The sequence below is a fragment of the Takifugu flavidus genome, chromosome 10, assembly GCF_003711565.1.
Source record: "Takifugu flavidus isolate HTHZ2018 chromosome 10, ASM371156v2, whole genome shotgun sequence".
Taxonomy (NCBI): Eukaryota; Metazoa; Chordata; class Actinopteri; order Tetraodontiformes; family Tetraodontidae; genus Takifugu; species Takifugu flavidus.
In genome coordinates this window covers 5503593-5522230 of record NC_079529.1, presented here as the reverse complement: position 1 = coordinate 5522230, position 18638 = coordinate 5503593, and the positions used below count along the sequence as shown (strand labels likewise).

General features: G+C 44.8%; 1 protein-coding gene across 1 annotated transcript; it reads left to right on the top strand.

Annotated features, from left to right (window-relative positions):
* Nucleotides 1-5896: 5896 nt before the first annotated feature.
* Nucleotides 5897-18213, top strand: LOC130532544 (lysophosphatidylcholine acyltransferase 1). Its single transcript, XM_057045247.1, has 14 exons — nucleotides 5897-6356; nucleotides 9954-10093; nucleotides 10167-10381; nucleotides 11198-11310; nucleotides 11701-11761; nucleotides 11929-11987; nucleotides 13327-13361; nucleotides 13451-13505; nucleotides 13616-13698; nucleotides 13787-13912; nucleotides 14202-14355; nucleotides 14545-14643; nucleotides 14860-15001; nucleotides 15143-18213. Exons 1-14 carry the CDS (start codon nucleotides 6234-6236, stop codon nucleotides 15358-15360), a joined length of 1623 nt encoding a protein of 540 aa, XP_056901227.1. The 5' UTR covers nucleotides 5897-6233; the 3' UTR covers nucleotides 15361-18213.
* Nucleotides 18214-18638: the final 425 nt, after the last annotated feature.

Here is an 18638-nt window from a genome sequence, read left to right as displayed (position 1 = left end):
CCCGAGATTGATGATTAGCATTTTCTCCTGGTGGAATAAAGATGCCGGCCTGGACCTGCGATAACCAGAGAGAGTAAAAGGAAAATGTCTTTTTCTGTTTTGTCCTCCTCTTTGTTCCTCATTTTCAGAAAACTCCACATCCAAAAATACCAATTTATTCACTTTATGTTGTGCTCTACTCTCTTCTTCCTCCATCTCCCAACAGTCCGTTGACCCCCCCCCCCCCCCTTTTTTTTCCCAAAGGCACATAAATGCACAGAGCACGTTGTTCTCTTTTTGTTTTGCGTCCTTGTATAATCTGTTAGGAGTGGACGACATGGAATCCCTTCTGTCACCGCCGGGGACTTGTAAGTCCTGGCCAGATACAAGACAGAATGAAAGTGGGCTAAAAGACGAGGATTTAAGGAAGAGTTTGATGGGAACGTGTAGGGTCATTGTTTCCTTTGCTGCTAAACCAATGTCAGCCATTGTGCCGGGGCGGCGAGACGGCCGGGTGTTACACGCAGCGAGGGCATGTTTCCGCTCGATAATCTGCTCTTGATTTTCCTTTCATGCGGCCGCAGTGGACCCCAGCACGAATGAGACGTCTGCTCATTTATGAGAGACAACTCGTCTTCTACGTCCTTCTATATGTACGCTTCACCCTGAAGAGTTCAACGACCTTGACCTCTGCAAATCCAGCGTCCTTTGTTTAGCCTCAGCGACCTTGGCGTCAGTGAGGTCAAGTGCTCTCGACCATCTTAAGTCATCACACAAAACTGCTGAGCGAGAGGTTTTTTGGCTCAATTCTCCCTTGTGTTTTTAGAGTGTAAGCTAATATTACCATCCTCAGTGATCCATAATGTTATTCCTTATATAGACACATCAATAAACAGTTTATTGACAATCAAGAACATGATAAAAATGTGTTGCTCTGGTGTCATTTAGATTATATGTCATTTAAGTGCATACTGACAGTGTTTAACCTGGGTAGTACGCAGCATGGCGGCATGGAACCACTTGATATCATGTAAAATTTATTTCTTTTGAGTTTAGATATGTGTTTGTTTATTTGTCTGTCTGTTTGTTTGTTTATCTGCCAAGTGTAAATCAGTTTTTTTTCTTGTGAAATACTAATAGAATTACACTCAAGTCCTAAATTTGAATCAACAGTCATGACATGAATGTTTGTTGCCTTTACGACATATAATGAACGAGCAGCACAAGCACAAGCACGCACACACGCACACGCGCGGTCCTGTTGATAGAACATCACTAGAGCGCCCCCATCTGCTCGTAGTTAGTACTGCAGTTAAAGCAACCATTTCTGAAGTTATTTGCAGACATTGTGGCAGCGGGCAACAAATGCATCTATAAAGAATTTTTTTAAAGGCTTGGCAAAGACATGATTTCACGAATGTTGTAATAAAAAGAAAAAATATCATAATGTAGTTAGGTGAGCTCTTCTTTATACTCTGTTACCTAGCATATTGCATTGTCATATAATCACTTCAATCCATCTGGTTTATGACTCACGATTACTTCCGTAATAGATGCTGTATCACTTAAATAAAACAAAAACACCTATTTAGCTCTTTAGATAATAAACAAGAAATTCTTTGATTTCATTTGTTTGATCTGTAATCTGCAAAGTTGCCAGTAGGTGGATCATTCTCACGGGTTCCCACAGTACACTGCAAATCTGGGGGATTAGAAGATCCCACCATCTCCAGCCACTGGGTTGTCATCGCTGTCATACAGGTTTGGAATGGACGTCCTGGAGAAGATGAGAGAAGTGGCCGAGGTGAGGGGGGGCGCAGGAAAAGAGAGCGAGTAATGGAAATGCTTTGATACCCATTGTCATCGCTAAGGGTGGCCAATTAGACCCAACATTATCTACTTTGGAGAACAAAGGCCAGACGTGAGGAACAAGAGAGAGGAAAGGTAATACAGAAGAGATCTGGAGGGACAGGAAACAGAGACCCTCCCCTGCAACAAGAGAGAGAAATGTTCTGCTTTCATATTTGTTTGGATTCAGCCTGTGAGGACCCCGAACATGGCCACACTCTGAGCCGGGGGGGTCACGGCGACGCAAGGGCCTTATCACCACTTTGGTGATGAGGCCGGTCAGTGTTTTCTGTCAGCTGACACTCGACCCCTGACGATAGCGTAAGAGTGCACAGGTGATGGTTCCTCTGTGTGGCAGGCGGAGGTCTATCTGTTTCCTCCTCTATCTTTCCTACACGTTCCAGAAGATGTTCTTTAAGGTCCAAACTGGACGGTTTCCTGGCCTTCCCGCTCGTCAACTGTTCATCAGCATCGGGGTGGGGAAGGGGGGAGGGGAAGTGAAGCAAAGATCCTGAACAATTTCGGGGTCTTCTCAGGGTTGGACAGAAAAGTCCAGACTTTCCCGCGGGGTCAGAGGTCACGTCTGCAGCATTTGTCACAAGTGTCCAATGTCACATTCATGCGTTCCGCGCATCACTCGCACCTCCTGAAAGGCTGGGCCTTTGGAGATGGAGGGCGATGACATTCCCCGTCAGACGTTGCCCTTCAGAAGACACTCAGCAGCACTCTCCGAATTCTTCACCAGCAATACACACGTCTGGATAATCCCCCCTCCCCCCCCTCCTCCCTGTAGCCTGGTTTTGTTTTTGCCTGTGTAAAATTACAGTTGTACAGGTGTCCCGCAGGCGCCGCCATGTTGACGGACTGGCACGCAAGAGGACAGCCAAGCACTTGTGTTCGCCACAAAGATCTTTCTTGTCTTACAACCGGCTGTCCTGCCCAGAACGGAGCTTCGGTTTCACAGCTCGTCCTTCCAGCGGGACGCAGAGGACGATGGAAGGCGCTTTCCAAGATGATCGGCTTCCCCTTTCAAAGGGAAGTCCGCGACTCGCGGATTCCAGTGTTAGCCGCGAGATAGCGACGGGCACCTGGACGGGCCAGACAGGAAGAAAAGGAGGGAAGCGGCGAGAAGAAACGCAGCAGAGAGCAGAGGCTCAGATCTCATGCCAGGGAGAAGACGGGCAGCTCGCTCGGATTTCAAATGTGAAATCGTGGTCTCAAACACCGACAATCCCACTGTCTACTCATGTCCACCCCCCCAATCACATCATGAAAATGTGCAGACGAGCGCTCTCGCCAGGGTATGCTGCACAGACCGAGCATTGTCGGGGAGCCTCGCGGCCTCTCTGTGGGATCAGCCACGTCTTTTTCTTCTTCTTTTTTTTTGGGGGGGGGTGAGCTTCTGTTCTAAAACAGGCCACAGGCAGATGTAGAACACTTCATATCACACAAACACAAATGAAACAAAAGGGAAACGTCTCTGTTCCCGAAGCTCGCGGCGGAGGTAAAACAAAGAGGCCTTCGTCTGAGCGACACGTCCAGAAAGCCCCCCTCCACACACACACACACACACACACACACACACACACACACACACAACACACACACACACACACCAACCCTCCCCGCCAATCTCCTCCTCCATCCATTTCCTCCAGCCAAAGTGTTCTCTTTGTGTGTTGAATATGTTTTGGAACATGCCGACCATTGATTGACACGGGCGCTGGGGCTGGTAAAACATTACTGTGGCGCGGAGCAAACAACGGCCTGTCTGTCACTCTGCCTCAGATGTTTGGCCCCAGGGCCGAAACTGCTATAAAAACCTGGACATTTGCTCTCTTGCTCTCATTTCCTCTCCTCCTGGCGTTGCTATTCTTTCATTTTCCGTTTTATTTCCATTAAATTACCTTTAAGGATCAACCTTTGTTTTCCAGTAGGAGGCTTTCTTTTCCACCTATTTATATAGAGAGGATTATAAGGAGGTGGAATTAAAAAAGGTTTCGGCCTTTGCGTGCGCCGCTCGTGCACGTGGCATCATTCAGTGCAATGATAATGATGTTTTAGCCTGTTAAGGGTGTTGAAACGTCCCCTTTCCCTCCCCTCAAACAGTTGGAAGGCATACTCCTGCCTCCCTGCATCACCTTGCACCTTTCTGTTAGCCAGTGAAAACAACTTTTAAAAAAATAGCTGTAGATATACAATGTCCCAGTGCGTGTCTGTGTCTGTGTGTGTGTGTGTGTATGTGTGTGTGTGTGTGTGCGCGTGTTTCCAAAATGTCATTCGGATTGATTCAGTGGCATTACAATTTTAATCAGCACTGTAGAACCAGGTGTTAAAAACGCATGCAGCAGCCCTCCAGGCCATAAGAAATTGGACAAGGCACCAGGAAATTGTGTCTCCTGCAGAAACAAGTGTTTTGTGATTGTTTACCCCATGTCTTTAAATTGCATTTCTTCCTTTTTAATTTAAGCACCACAGCTACGGGACTGAGGGAGGGGGAGGAAAGGAGACGGAAGGGGACGCGGAGTGAACGAGGGGAACCTTTTCCACTGTTTTCTTCCTCCTCTATCCCTCCATCTTCTCTGGTATTAACCCTGTCTGATGTGATTCCTGTCAAATGCAAATGTCATGACCCGATACGGTCAGCCCACGGGGCACTTTGACTACGTGTTTTCCAACCAAATTAAACTGGGAAGTTGAATGGTGTGTGTCCACAGATCTGTGTTTGTGTGAGTGCCTGTCAGATCGAGGGGTGAATGTTGGTGTGATTGCAATTACAGACGAAATCGTACGCAGGACCATAAATCCTGAAGGGACAAAAATCTGAAGGAAAAAAGGGGTTTTTCTCTACATGTCATTTCATTTTTATGAGCCCAGGCCTGCTTTACTGGAACAAGGAGAAATTTTCTACTTCAGCACTAACGTAATCGGTCATCAAAACCGTTTAATGGTGGTACTCTAGGTTCCTCTCGGAATACGACCTGTCTTGTCATGTTGAAACTCATTTTTAAAAGGTCACAAAATTTCTACATTTCAACTTTTTGTAACCAGATCACAAAAAGTCGGGGTATAGATTCAAGTGGTCACTTATTGCAGACTTGATTGGTATAAAAATACATTGCTTATCCATGTAGTTTGTTAATTTGTTTCAACTTTTATTAAAGCTCACAGGCTTGATTGTTCCACAGTGGAGTGGATGCCTAACACTCCATCTGGCCTTGAAATGTGTGTATCCAAACAAATGTAAAGTGAGAGATAAAGAAATAATAGAATAATAATAGTAGAAATAATAGAAATAACACCCGATACACGTGAGGATCACCTGGGTTTGGTGAAGCGCACTTAAGCGCGTTGAACGTCAACAGCAACGCGCACTACACCAGTTTGACCACTAGGTGGAAGCATTTCCTCAGTTATGAAGTCATGAAACGGACACTATTCTAAGTATTAAAAAGAGATCTATTTAGAAGCCTGCGAGGCTAAATTGGAAAACATAATGCTGTGTACTATTTCACCTTTCTTTAAAAACACGTGGTAAATGTAGATTAAACTTCAAAAGGCACGTTTTGTGAATGGTCCTATGATTTCAATCCAACAGCCTTTAATTTGTCTAAATTAAATTATTGATCATTCATTTAGCCAACAGTTACAATATGAATATTCAATTAGGAATCTAATTAAATTTCATGGAATATTATGTATAATTTAATGAATCACACGTGACACCAAAACCTTTCTTTAAAAAATCCCATTGTATCCAGGCTAAAAAAAAAACCCACATTCTTAAGCAGGTACTTCAAGGTAAATAGACATAATTAAGGTATTTATTGCGGTATAAGCTTCAGAATAAATGGAATTCTTTACCAGTACCTTGTGCTCTTTGAGATTATTATTTTTGGAATTCAAACCCCCTCATTATGTTGCATGAGCTGTTGTCTTTTATTGTTTCAAGGTAATGGAAAATGTGCACGGAGTCGAATTTACGACATTTTGGCGGAGATTTGAAAGCAGCATCGCGGAGCGCTCCGCGGATGGAGAGGATGCTACGGAGGTGTTCTGCGCATGCGCACTGCCCGGCTAGAGGAGTCGTGGGTCTGTTAGCATACAGAGCTAACGGAGCGGTAGGGGAACACGGTGTGAGGGAAGGAAGGCGTCCTACGCACTGTGAGCAGAAGGATATCGGTGACTTCAAATATCCCCTTCTAATCCTTGAGCTAAGCATTATCCCTCCATGCGGTAGGGGAAAGAACGATAACAGTAATAACTCTGCTCTGCCACTTGAATTAGCCAGTGCACAGGACAGATAAGGTGAAGTGCGTTTGGCGTGAGGAGCCTTCCTTTCAAACAGGGACGGTAAATATTTGGAATTTGGCTCCAAACTCTCTGTTACGTTACTGCCTGTGAGAATGAAGTTGCCGAACAACAGACAGTGTGGGATGGACGGCGATGGAAAGAAGGTGGACCAGGCTCCTCCGTTCAGAAACCCCTTTGTGCACGTTTTGAAATTCACCCCTTTTGAAAAGGCTAAGGTAAATGCACACTTTCAAGCAAATTATTAATCACTCCTTTTTCCGCAATTGGAGAGCAATAATATATTGTAGAGTCACAGTCTGCAGAGGCTGTCACTCCGACCTAACTTGGAATTTTTCCCCTGCATCCATGCACGGCACTGAGCTAGCGTTAGCTCTACGGCTAATGGCAGCTACAGTCGTGTTGGTTTATCCCGTTAATGGTTTAACTGTTTCCTCTGGCGGGTTCTTTTAGAGATGTGTTTATCCGTCATAGACATGAAACATTATTTTCATAGGTTGTTAACCATTAACATGGAAGCTAAATGTAGCCATTTAGGCTGAACCGGCTTTCCAGAATGGGCCTAGCTTGTTGCTCATTGATTGCTTTTCCAGCTTTTGGATTTGAGCAAATTGTTAACCAGCCACTTTCAAATGTTGTTTTCTGCAGCCATTACGCGTTTGCACAGCTTTCCATTTTTCCCCCCGCCTGCATCATTACTGTCGTCCTCAAACTGCAAAAGCACCTGCAGGTTGAAAGAAGGGAGTCATTTGCATGTTCCCCCAACAGCCAGTTTGTTGTTCCTGATTGAGTTTTACAACTTAAGACCACAATGTCCAACAGAGCTGTTGATAATCAGATTTAGAGCTTTCAGACTTCTCTGCAAAAGCTGTTACTAAAAGCTCCCGGTCACTTTTTTTTAAATGATTAAGCTCTGCTGTGCAGATACAGTGTGTAATTGGATGCAGCATGCAGATGTGTCACAAGACACAATATTAAAGGGTTTATTTATATTGCACGGTGCACATGCAACAGTTTCCTTATGAGCAGCACAACAGCACACATGTCCAGATGGGGGGAGAGAAAGTCACCAGTGTTCTTTATGGCTTGTATTTTCGAAACAGGGTCTGATAATAAATCAGGCCACATGTGGTTCCTTTTTTCAGTTTACCTCATATGATCTGTCTGAAAGGCTTGAGTAGGTTGTGCCTGCTTGTGTGTACATGTACTCACCCCAGGGCCATGGCCTGGCCCTTATTCCGTGACTATATTGAGTGAACCGATCCCTGTTCAATGAAGCATACCTCTCTGCAGAGTTTTTAGAGCTCCTTCTTCTGGCATGAATTCTATTTAAATGAGTGTTTTATAGGGCCTACATAAAGAAATGCATGTCTTTTCTATGTCTAGCTGCCATTTCTTTGCAATGCATTTGGAATGGGGGGAAATTGTCCCAGTTTGTAGGGCTGGCAGGATGAATTATGTCTTGCAGCACAGCAGCACGGGAAAACCATCTTTTGACATATAGAATGAATATAAGATTAGAAGTGGGTGTGGGCTTGAAAGAGCTGTTAAAGTGTGAAATTGGGACACGACTGTAAGGCATCTGCAGGACCAGTGAGGGTTAGCCTGGTTTTTATGAATGGTGCTAACAAGGGTCGGCATATCTCGTTACACATGAGAATAATGACGCTCGGAGGATCACACATGTCTTCGTGGTGGAGAACAAGGGCAAAAAGTTCAAATTTCAAGTGCGCCAACGCTAAGGGAGAGAGTGATTTAACCATTTCAGTCTAAAAATCCTGCTACATGTTCATTAGCTGGGTACATCATGCCGATATCTACATCAGCGTAAAGGAGAAACGTGGGTTTGCTGTATTTAGGAAGAATAGTATCAAATGTTGTTCTATGTCTATAAAACTCTTGAATGCGCCTCAGTTCGGGAAGGTAAAATCTGAACCAAAACGCCGTACGTGATGAACTCAGGAAGTGGAGTCACAGTTTATAGCAGACGGGCAGAAACCACAGTGACAGGCCGAGCTTTATTTATGGGTCCCTGAGCCCCAGTTCATCCGTCTACAGCTGATGACAAAATGCAGAGGATTGGTGATGAGGCCGTACCAACGTAAAAACCTCTTTCTTCCCTCGTTCAAATCCAGCTGTAAACCTCATAAGTTGGTGTAGGGTCAAAGGCCATGCTGGTAATACTGTTAAACCCAAGGAGAGCTTTGACAAACCTAATTTACAGTCCTTGTATGGTTTATTAGCATACCCTGCAAATGCGTAAATCTGTTTTAATCCCACAAAGGCAGAAACAAGTCAATAGCTTTTAAGCTATGTAGTGTGGGAATAAATCTCCCCCACACAACCCCCCCCTCCTCTGTATAATTATGGATTAGCAGCAGAAGTGTGCAATCTATGTGTTCCTCTCAAGAACAGACAAATATATCTGTCAGTCGAAGGTGCTGGATGCTCAGTTGTCTCCACACAACGCGTATAATCACAGAGTAATTCAGAACGGCAGAGCTCGTGTTCAGTCAGTTTTGAACAAAGGTGACTTTTCTAATGCTGCTTTCTCTCTGAACCAAGATGCAGCTCTGTAAACAGGAAGTGGCGTCTACAGTTGCACTCAGGATACAGATCAATCTCAGCATGTATGCGTTTGCTTCGTAGGAGCCTTTCTTGCTGTTTTCATGGGGATTTAGTCGGAGACTCTTGATAGAAATCCTTTGCAAGGCGTGACCAGGCAGCGCGCGTCTGTTTCCCAGTGGATGGATGCGTATAGATTATGCAGTTAACAGGAGGTGCACGTGAGCAAGTTGGTTTGAAATGAATTGCGCAGCTCTATAAAAAAGGGCAGGAACCGGTGACATTCAGGCTAAAAGTTAGTAGTTGCACTTTTTTTATATTTTTAACTGCAAAACAAGCAGAAACATGTCTGTGAAGCTTCACAGTTTAGATTGCAGAGCTTTGCTCAGTGGAAGGTAAAAGGCGTTTATGCATTCCTGTGTCTACGGCTTGAATAAATATTGAGTCAAATGCAGTTCACAGCAGCAGCTAAAAGCGTTTAGATTCCTGAGTAGGTAAATGAGCCTTTATTATTATTTAGAGTGGTCAAATGTTCCGTGTGTGTCAGCTGCAGATTAGCACACGTGAATGAAATCTTTGAGTCGTTATCAAGACAAACATTGAGAGAAGATAAGTGCTGCAATCAGGGAGAGAGAGTGAGCTGTAAAATAAGCATCCAGCTTTAAATGTCAGAGGCAAAGGCCTTCGGGCTCCAGGTCTGCGTCAATGAGCAGGAATACTGAGCCTCTCCAGAAGTCACGGAGGCATGAATTGTAAACAAATGAGTTTATTAAACTGTGGCCAAATAATCGATCTGTTGGGAACAACTGATCGTTATCATCTTTTATGGTGTGTTTCAGCTGTCGTTCCATATGTTTAATGGTGAGCAAATTGATTTAAATTTTATTTATTTAAGCTTTCTCAAAGAGGAAGGTTGCAGCTCCAATCAAAAGCAGAGACGGTTCCACAGCAGGGGCCACAGAAGAACGCTGCGCGTAGCAGGAAGAGATCATTCTTTACTCAGATGAATCCACAGCGTCCATTCTGGCAGCTCCAACAACACACGAGCAGCAAATGGAACAATGCTTCACGGCTTTTGAAACGTGCACATTTTAGTTCAAGATCTAACGCATGAACAAAAGAGGAAGTGACATCATCCGGGGCAGACTGGTTGAGACGCTGCTGCCAGACTGAGGTTGTGATCTGCCAGGATGACGGCGCACGTTCAGACGTATGTTTAACTCCTTCTGCTCTTTCCTTCTGTCTGGCAGATCGCTTTGATGACGGTCACGCTGTTCCCCATCCGGCTGCTCATAGCTGCTTTCATGATGCTGCTGGCTTGGCCTTTTGCCTTCCTGGCCACAGTCGGGCGCTCAGAGACCGCCGTTGAACCCCAGTGCCTCTGGAGGAGGTAGGCTCCCCTCCTAAAAGATGGATTGAAGGTTTACTCCTCATCCTCACGTGCACGTGTCTCTTCCTTCCAGACTGGTAGACATCATTCTGAAGATCATCATGCGGGTCATGTGGTTTGCGGGAGGCTTCCATTGGGTGACGGTGAAAGGTCAGAGGGCGTTGCCTGCAGAAGCACCCATCCTCACTCTGGCCCCCCACTCTTCCTACTTTGACGCCATCCCGGTCACCATGACGATGGCGTCAATCGTCATGAAGGCCGAGAGCAAAGATATCCCACTGTGGGGCAGTAAGTCGCATTCTGAGACGTTTCAGAGAACCCCCGGGGGTTAGATGCAGCTCATGCTGCCCAGTTTTCTCTGTTTCACCCCTAAGCCCTCCGTGCCCATCACCTTATATTAATAATGGGCTAAACCGAGCTAATTCGTTTGCCCAGTTCAAGGACGCTCTGCTCGTTTGCCGTCCGTCCACATGCTAATGCAGAAGCAGATCCTCTTAACTGGCTTCCAGGTTCAGTTGATTTCAGCTGCCAAATACCTTTGAAGGGCTTATGCACATTGACACACGGAAAACGACCACGGTGTGTGTGGATGTGTGGGTATGTGTTTATTTTCTCCCCTTCCTGGAGGAATTTCTTTTCTTTTTTTCTTTTTAAAGAGTGGTGTCATCATACACTTTCCCTCAACACATGACTTTGTCATCATGAGAGCAGAAATTGAGGAAGTTTGACTCTGCTGAATCATCAGAAAAGGTGCTTGGTGGCGCCATCAGCCACGGTGACATGTGGAACTTGTCCCTCATGGCACTAACGGAAGGGATAATCTGTTGTTGGAATGGACTGTCTGGTGTGTGTGTGTGTCTGTGTGTCTGTGTGTGTGTGCACGCACTAAAAACACAAGTAACCATGTTTTTCATTAAAGGAGAAAGGATGGAGAAACTGAAAAAGCTGCCAGCAGCCAACATCTGCAGATTAGACCCTTTTATTTTAACCAGACTTCATTTCAATTTTCATTTCCTTTTTGTCTGAGGGTTATAATAGTGATATAATGTGGGTTTGTGCAGTTGTGCAGAAGTAACATTTTTGTTCTCTTCTGTTTACTCGTAGCGTTGATTAAATATATCAGACCAGTGTTTGTGTCACGGTCGGACCAGGACTCCAGAAAGAAGACGGTGGAGGAGATTAAACGCCGAGCGCATTCAGGAGGGGAGTGGCCTCAGGTAAATGGAAGGACGCTCTGGATAGAGACGTTAAAAACGCTGAGTATTTGCACAGAATTAATAAGAGCAGGATGTCTTAAATGACAGCCAAATGAAATCAATGGGCAGACCAGAAAAGCGCCGGTCGATGCAAAGAGGCCTGTGATAACATTACAGGAATCGCGGTCATTTCCAGGAAGTGCGGGCTGATCCACACATGTGACAACAATTTTTCCAAAGTCATTCTTTGTCGGGCCTGCACGCTCAGCCGAATCCAGTCGAGCGTGCATTTTGACTCAATGGGAGACCACTCGGTCCTTTCTTTTTTGAGCTTGCAGTGCAGGGATCTTGCACTTTTAATATTCGTAGTGTTTTCAACCTCTGAGTTCCTTTTTTCCCTTTGCTGTTCAGATCATGATTTTTCCCGAGGGAACGTGCACCAACAGATCCTGCCTCATTACCTTTAAGCCAGGTATTTCTCCCTGCTCATCAACTTCCCTCACTCAGGTTAAGGCTGTTCAGTACGTGTTTGCATTCAATGATGGTTATTTTAAGCTTCCCTTGATATTTTAAGCTTAATTATGACGCTGAGCCGAGCTGTGAACTGAAACCTGACCGTGCAGCCTCGTATCTTTGCAGGAGCATTCATCCCAGCTGTACCAGTGCAGCCTGTGGTCATCCGTTACCCCAATAAACTGGTGAGATGCTTTATTAAAAAATGTGTCAAACATCAGAACATGCGTCACGTCCCTGCTGTGGTGCGTTGATTTTAACGGTGTGTTTAACAATACAACTTGTTACGCAAAGGTTGGTTTTTAAATGAAAAGGTCACACGCTGACCAAATTAGCCGCTGCTTTCAGGAAGTTGACACAGAACAGCAGAGCTTCTGTAGACTCTCAGGGTAGAAACAGGAAGTGAGCATCTACGTCTACACGAGTGAGACATCAGTTTAGCACTGCACTGAAGTGTACATTCACTCCCTTTACAGCTGCCTTCTGTTCAGACTCTAGTTCCGAGCGTATAGAGTCAACAAACTTACAGAATTCCATACGACGGGGTGCGTACCTGCTGGAGTTCACACTCTGCTGGTGTCGGCACTCATGAATATTTGAGTTATATTTGTAGATTTCATGGAGAAAAGGCTTCACAAGCACAGAGAGGTCACAGTTTTAGTGGATAGAATCATTCCACCATCTGGCAGATATGGCATCTTCAGAAGTGAAATGAGGAATATAGAGAATTATGGATGAGGACATTTCATCTCTGGAAGCTCATGCGGTTTTATATCTGCAGGTTTTGTCAGGAAAAATGCTGCTTATAAATTACACATCACTACTGAAGCTACACCCTCAACATTGCCTCCTTTATCTTGTTTTTTTTTTAGTTGAATTATAAATACCGCCTTTTAATTAAGTGTGTTTGTTAATGGTTGATGTCGGCGTCCCTTCAGGAATCAGTGGTTATTCCTGACTCAAACACTTGAGCTGTCCAGCTGGCCGTGGGAACCGAAGGTTTTACCTCCTCAGACGTGGAAATCTCATCCCTTTATTTTGTGAAAACACAGCCTTTGTCTGCAGACGTCTGTGGTTGGGTGTCTGCAGAAATCCACAAATAAATACATCTGTGGTGTGTTTAAAGCTGAGCGCAGTCTTTTCACTTTGTGTAGTACATCCTCATTTGTGCCTGACGTCCCCCTCTAATGGAACTGTGAGTCACCTACCGGCCGGCCAGAGAACTTGGTCAGCTGAAGTTGGTAATGAGATGAACTCAGTGAAGTAGGCAGAGTGACTTTGTGATGGCTGGACTGGAAATCTGGATAATCAGGGTCTGAAGCAGCGCGCGGGCTCAGAGGTGAAGGAGAACCGACCTCAGCCGATGTCACTGCAGAACTCCAGCAAATTAATTCAGGCTCCTCCTGTCTGAGGTGCTGCTGAGGAGGTTTACTGTGTTACTGTGTGTGAACAGTCACATGAATGAGTTAAAAATGGCATTTTTTAAAAAGATGTGTTCTTACTGGTGTCAATTAATTTTGACAGGATACAATCACATGGACGTGGCAGGGCCCTGGAGCGTAAGTACCGGCCATAGTTTTGCACTTTTATTAAAATTAAAGAGCCAGAAGAATAGAGTCGGATGTTTTTGCTGTTGTTTTGTGTCCAGGTTTGAAATCTTGTGGCTGACGCTCTGCCAGCTCTACAACGAGTTTGTGATTGAGGTACGTTTGAGCTCCTGTCGACGCGCCTCACTGAGCAAAGAGACGCGCTGTTCCTTTATCATCACCTCCAATTAGTGCATCACTGTGGATGCTGCTGTTGCTGTCTGCAGTTCCTTCCTGTCTACACCCCCTCAGAGGAGGAGAAAAGGAACCCCGCGCTTTTCGCCATCAACGTGCGGCGTGTCATGGCTAAGTAAGTTCCCATTTCAAATGAATACAAGCTCCAGTGAATAAGACTTGTCGCTCTGGCTGATCTACCGTCTCCGCCGCGCTCCCCTCAGAGCGCTGGGGGTGCCCATCACAGATTACTCGTTTGAAGACTGCCAGCTGGCCATGGCGGAGGGCCAGCTGAGGCTGCCAGTCGACACCTGCCTGCTGGAGTATGCCAAGCTGGTCAGGAGGCTGGGGTGAGTTGCTCAACCTTCCCCTTACGCAACACGCTCGGCAACATCCGCAGCCAGTTGGTGTCGCCTCCGACCTCACCGTGCACTCCAAGAAGCTCAACTGATGATGTGCACAGTTGGAATCACTGAGAGGGGGTCCAGAGGGGCAGTTTGAGCTGCGTCAGTCATCTGAATATTAGCATGAGGGACCCAGATTAGCGTTAAATTCAGTATCGATTGAACTTGTAACTGAACTTGAGTTCTCAGGCTGATTTTAAGTTAATTAATTAGAGTTGTTTCCTGCCTGTGCCAGGCTCAAGCCTAAGAACACCGAGAAAGTTCTGCAGGAGTACGGGAACCGGGCCAGGAAACTGGAGGGGCAGAAGCTGGACTTGGACGACTTTGCTCAGTTCCTGGATGTGCCAGTTTCCGACATGCTGCGAGACGTGTTTGCTCTGTTCGATGAGGTAAACCCTCCAGAGAATTTTCATTCCAAATTAGGATACGCTCCTTTTTCCTCAATAGCTGCTTCACATTTCATTTTAACTCTTTCTTACTGCTCAGGACCAGGTTTGCTCTGCTGTCTGGTAACACTCCGCCATTCCAAATGAACTGCATTGATCACAAACTCTCCATTGTCTCCTTTTTTTCTCCAGCGTGATGAGAACTACATTGATGTCAGAGAGTACGTGATAGCCTTATCTGTTGTGTGCAGACCTGCCAAAACTCTGCAAACCATGAAACTGGCTTTCAAGGTACATTATTTTCATTTTTTTCAAGCGCTATTTAACCAGTGGCCATGTGTTTGTGTAATTCAGGAAGACATTTGCCAAAGTTGTCTTCTTCATTTCTGAGGGATTAAATACGTAGATATAACCATTTTTAGCACGTAGCATGTTGTCATTGCTTCCGTTCATGCTTAACAGTTGATGTTCAGAAGGAGCATAATGTCCGAATGTTTGAAACTCCAGATGTTTGAGGCGGAGGAGGACGGTGCCATTACGCAGATGGAGTTGGCAGTAATACTGAAGACGGCGTTAGGCGTGACTCATCTCGGCGTGTCCCGCCTCTTTAACGCCGTTGATGCTGGCGATACTGGGAAAATCACATTCGGTGAGTGACTGGAGAGAATTTTCCATTTCAGCTTGTTCTTCAGAACAGATGCAGGCTATTGGACTCTTCCTCAGCCTGGGTATTTCCAAGCCTTTTCTAATGGTTTCCCTGTCTCTGGCGCCCTCTTGTGGCCTCTCGCAGACAAGTTCAGGAGCTTTGTGGATCTGAACCCAGATTTTGCTGAGGACTTCCTGTACACAGAAAATCCAGACCTCCACAGCGGAACCTGTCACCATCACCAAGCAAAGACCAGCCTGTCGTCTCTGAACCTGAAAGGCATCCCCAAACTGAGCAACGGCATCTGCCCCGACTTCAGCCCCAACTACCACGTTACGGCAGACCACAAGAAACACAACTGAGCGGCGTGCTGGGATGAAACGAAGGCCTCTCCTGGCGAGAGGCGGTTCTTCCTGTATGTGTGTGAAGCAGTAAGGGGAGCACGGTTGTTAAGGGATAATGTATATTTCAGTAACCGCAACTGCAAACGTTTACTTTTTCATTTTTATCAGTATCGGCTCCACGAAATCTCCGAGGATATTTCTAAACCGTTTTTTGGATTATTTTGTGAAAAGAATAATTTTTTTAACATATAGATCGTCATCTATGAAGCTTGAATTATTAAAGGGCAAGCACTAATGGAAACTCCTGGAACGCACCTATATTTTACCCTCCTAACTGTGCATGTCTTATACAGGAGGGAAACAAGGGAGATTAACAAAAACCTAATCCCAGGAAATGAAGTCAAACATTGAGTGAAATCATTATTCACTACTAAATCTGTAATATTTATGTTTTCTCTCATTCATGGTAGATGCCTTTTTTTTAAAACTGAAGCTGGCAGAGTTTATGGGCTCTGAGACGGGGGGACCCGCGGGCGCCGGTGACGGTTGGGCTGCACACAGCAGCCATATTTGAGGTGAACCCGGGTCTTCAGGAGCGGATCTTCACACACACGATGAAATATTTGATTTAGCTCAGGGTTCAGTGATTTAAAAAAACCACAAATCAATGATGTCATAATCTGCCTCTTTCCGGGTTCTGTGCATGTTTTTATTTTCTTCCAGCGATCATCACCCCTTTCCTTTTGTTTTTGAAAAGAATCAACATGGACCAAAAAGGGTGATGTTTGTTTTTTTACGTCTCCTCTACTTTTGCTGTTCTCTGTAGCGATGCATTCAATTCCCACCGTTTCACGAGTGTGAGCGGATGAAGTCCCGACCATCAGCGGAGCGTTTGATCTTTTGAGGCTGTTTTTGTTCACCCTCACCAGTTCATTAAGGAGCCAGACTGAATTCGGAGACTAACAAAAAAAAGTTATTCCCAATGAGCTGCTACTGAAAGTGTTTGCGACCAAAAGTGATTCAGTTTACGTTCTCGTGGAGTCCATGGTCCTAAAGCCAGTTTGGGTATGGAATGATGGAGATTTTTTCCCTCCCTCCTCCCACAATCAACTATTCCAATCCTTATACAACATATTTGAAGCTCATTTAGGTCAGTTTTGATTTTAATTTGTTAGTTTGAAAGCACATGGAACCACTAATATCTACAATGACTGAGATGAAAATGTCTCAAATCATTCAAAGGGACTATTTTTAATAGTAGCTGTTGCCAGTTGTATTTCACTTCTCTGCACATACGGTTTCGTTTTCCTCCCCTTCGTCCCTGCAGACTGTTCATGTTCCCTCCTCATTCCCTTTACAGCTTTCTGTGAAGCAATATCTCTTAAGCCTTCTCAAGACGTTTGCTTTCAAAGAGTTCCGATATGTATTTTGAATATTCCAAATGCGGGACATTTAGGGAATTTTTGATATACGTATGTGAATGACTTTTATTTTCACTGCCATGACAAAAGATCTGTGATCTCTCCTTTGCAGATTGTACCGATGATGAAAAATGAGCCACATTGTTTCCCTTTTTTTTAAAAAATACTGCAACTATTTAGCGCTGCGTTGTGTGAAGTTAAATCCTTATTACTATTTCTGCTGAGTCGGCTGCTTAAAACTGAAATGCAGATTTCTTACGGAAACCAGTAGCCTTGAACCTATAGGATTTTTATGCTAAAGAAGAGAATGTATAGACAATCTTGTCACAATCAGAGGCGCTGACCCACAGTGGACATTTCCTAAGAAGTTTTGGTATAAAACTGACACCTTTTCACCCTCATGACCCCCTTTTTTTTTTTTTAAAGCCTAAGGCCCCGAGGTGAAACCTTCCGCCGCATGACGGGCCGCACCGCACAAACACTCCACAAAACACATCCTTTATTTCTGTCTTACATCCAGTTGTGTCCTTGCACTTTAGTTTTCCTTTTTTTCCTTCATATGTGCTACAAAGAATGTTACTTTTCTTGTCGCCATACTGTCGCGTTTCTCCACATGTGCTTCAACAACGGGGGCACGGAAGACATTGGCACACGCGATAGGACCTCCCTCAGCCCACCCTCCTACACGTCTCAGGATCGTATGGATTTTGTAGCTCGTTACGGCTGCTAATTTGTAGGAACACACCTTTGAATGAGTAATAACCAGTTTGCACCGTGGATTAGGCAAGTATTAAATGTCCTCCCCAGTAATGTGATCTTGGTTTCCCCTTTCAGCAGCTGGTTGCTCATCTACTCCTGTAAATGACAACCAGGCTGTTTTTTGTACAGATGCGAGGACACTGGTGGCTCAGAATGAAATGTCTTGCACACTAACACTCCCAGGTATTCGTGTCCAATTAAAATGTCCATCTGAGCGTCTCCAGGGTGGCTCACTTTCATCAGCATGTCAATTTTTTTGATTTTATTTTGTGTATTCCACGTTTGCATCAGAGCTGTGTGAAGCCACTGGGAGCCATTATGGTTTTTATTTTCTTTGTGCCTCTATAGAGGTGCAGATGAACTGTACACCTGCGAGGCACGAGCGAGTATCTGCTGTTGCTGCCTGTTTACCGCCGTGTGTCCAGCGGCGAGCCCAAGACGAAAGACTTGTGTACTCTGCCAGAGTGATGGTGTCTTTCTGATGGCTCGCAGCGGCGTGGGCGATGACTCCACGGGTTTCCTCTGGAGTCCCCCCCCCTCCTGTCTCATTTGTTATAAGTTTTGTTTTATGGATGCATTTGGATGAAGAGTCATTAATGCAAGCTGCTTTGAATTTGTCTGTTGAGGACTGCTATGATATAACTTGTTAATGTGACTCTTGGATTGAATTAAAAAGAAAATGTCCCCCCTCCTCTGACTGTCACACTGTTTTTGTGGCAATAACAGAATATAGTGACATAATCAGACCGAAGTTTCTGATTTTGATGCGTGATGATTCTGCTATTATCCTTTTATGATGAGCAATTAAGTTTAAGTAGGTGCATTTTAGCATTTTGACACAATTAGCTAATGTAAGCTATCTAATATTTCTATAATCAATGCAGAACATGACATCAGAATGATGCAAAATCTTAAACTTAAAAGCGTCAATGGCATTTGAGCTTCTATTCAAGTGTTTCCCAGTAAAGCTAAAGGTGTGTTTTAGGTGACCAGTTACTCCATTAGAACCATGAGCACCACCTGATGGGTGAAGACCAAAAAGGGCTGCTGGATAGAAGCGTAGAGAGGTGAACCTCTGGAGACCAACAGGCTAATGTCTAGTAAATAAGCTAACCT

Bases quoted from the DNA above. Each gene is read 5' to 3' on its own strand.
- LOC130532544 (XM_057045247.1), top strand. From the start codon at position 6,234: ATGAAGTTGCCGAACAACAGACAGTGTGGGATGGACGGCGATGGAAAG. The intron at 6,357-9,953 runs GTAAATGCACAC...TCTGTCTGGCAG, and splicing joins CCCCTTTTGAAAAGGCTAAG to ATCGCTTTGATGACGGTCAC. The intron at 11,988-13,326 runs GTGAGATGCTTT...TAATTTTGACAG, and splicing joins TCCGTTACCCCAATAAACTG to GATACAATCACATGGACGTG.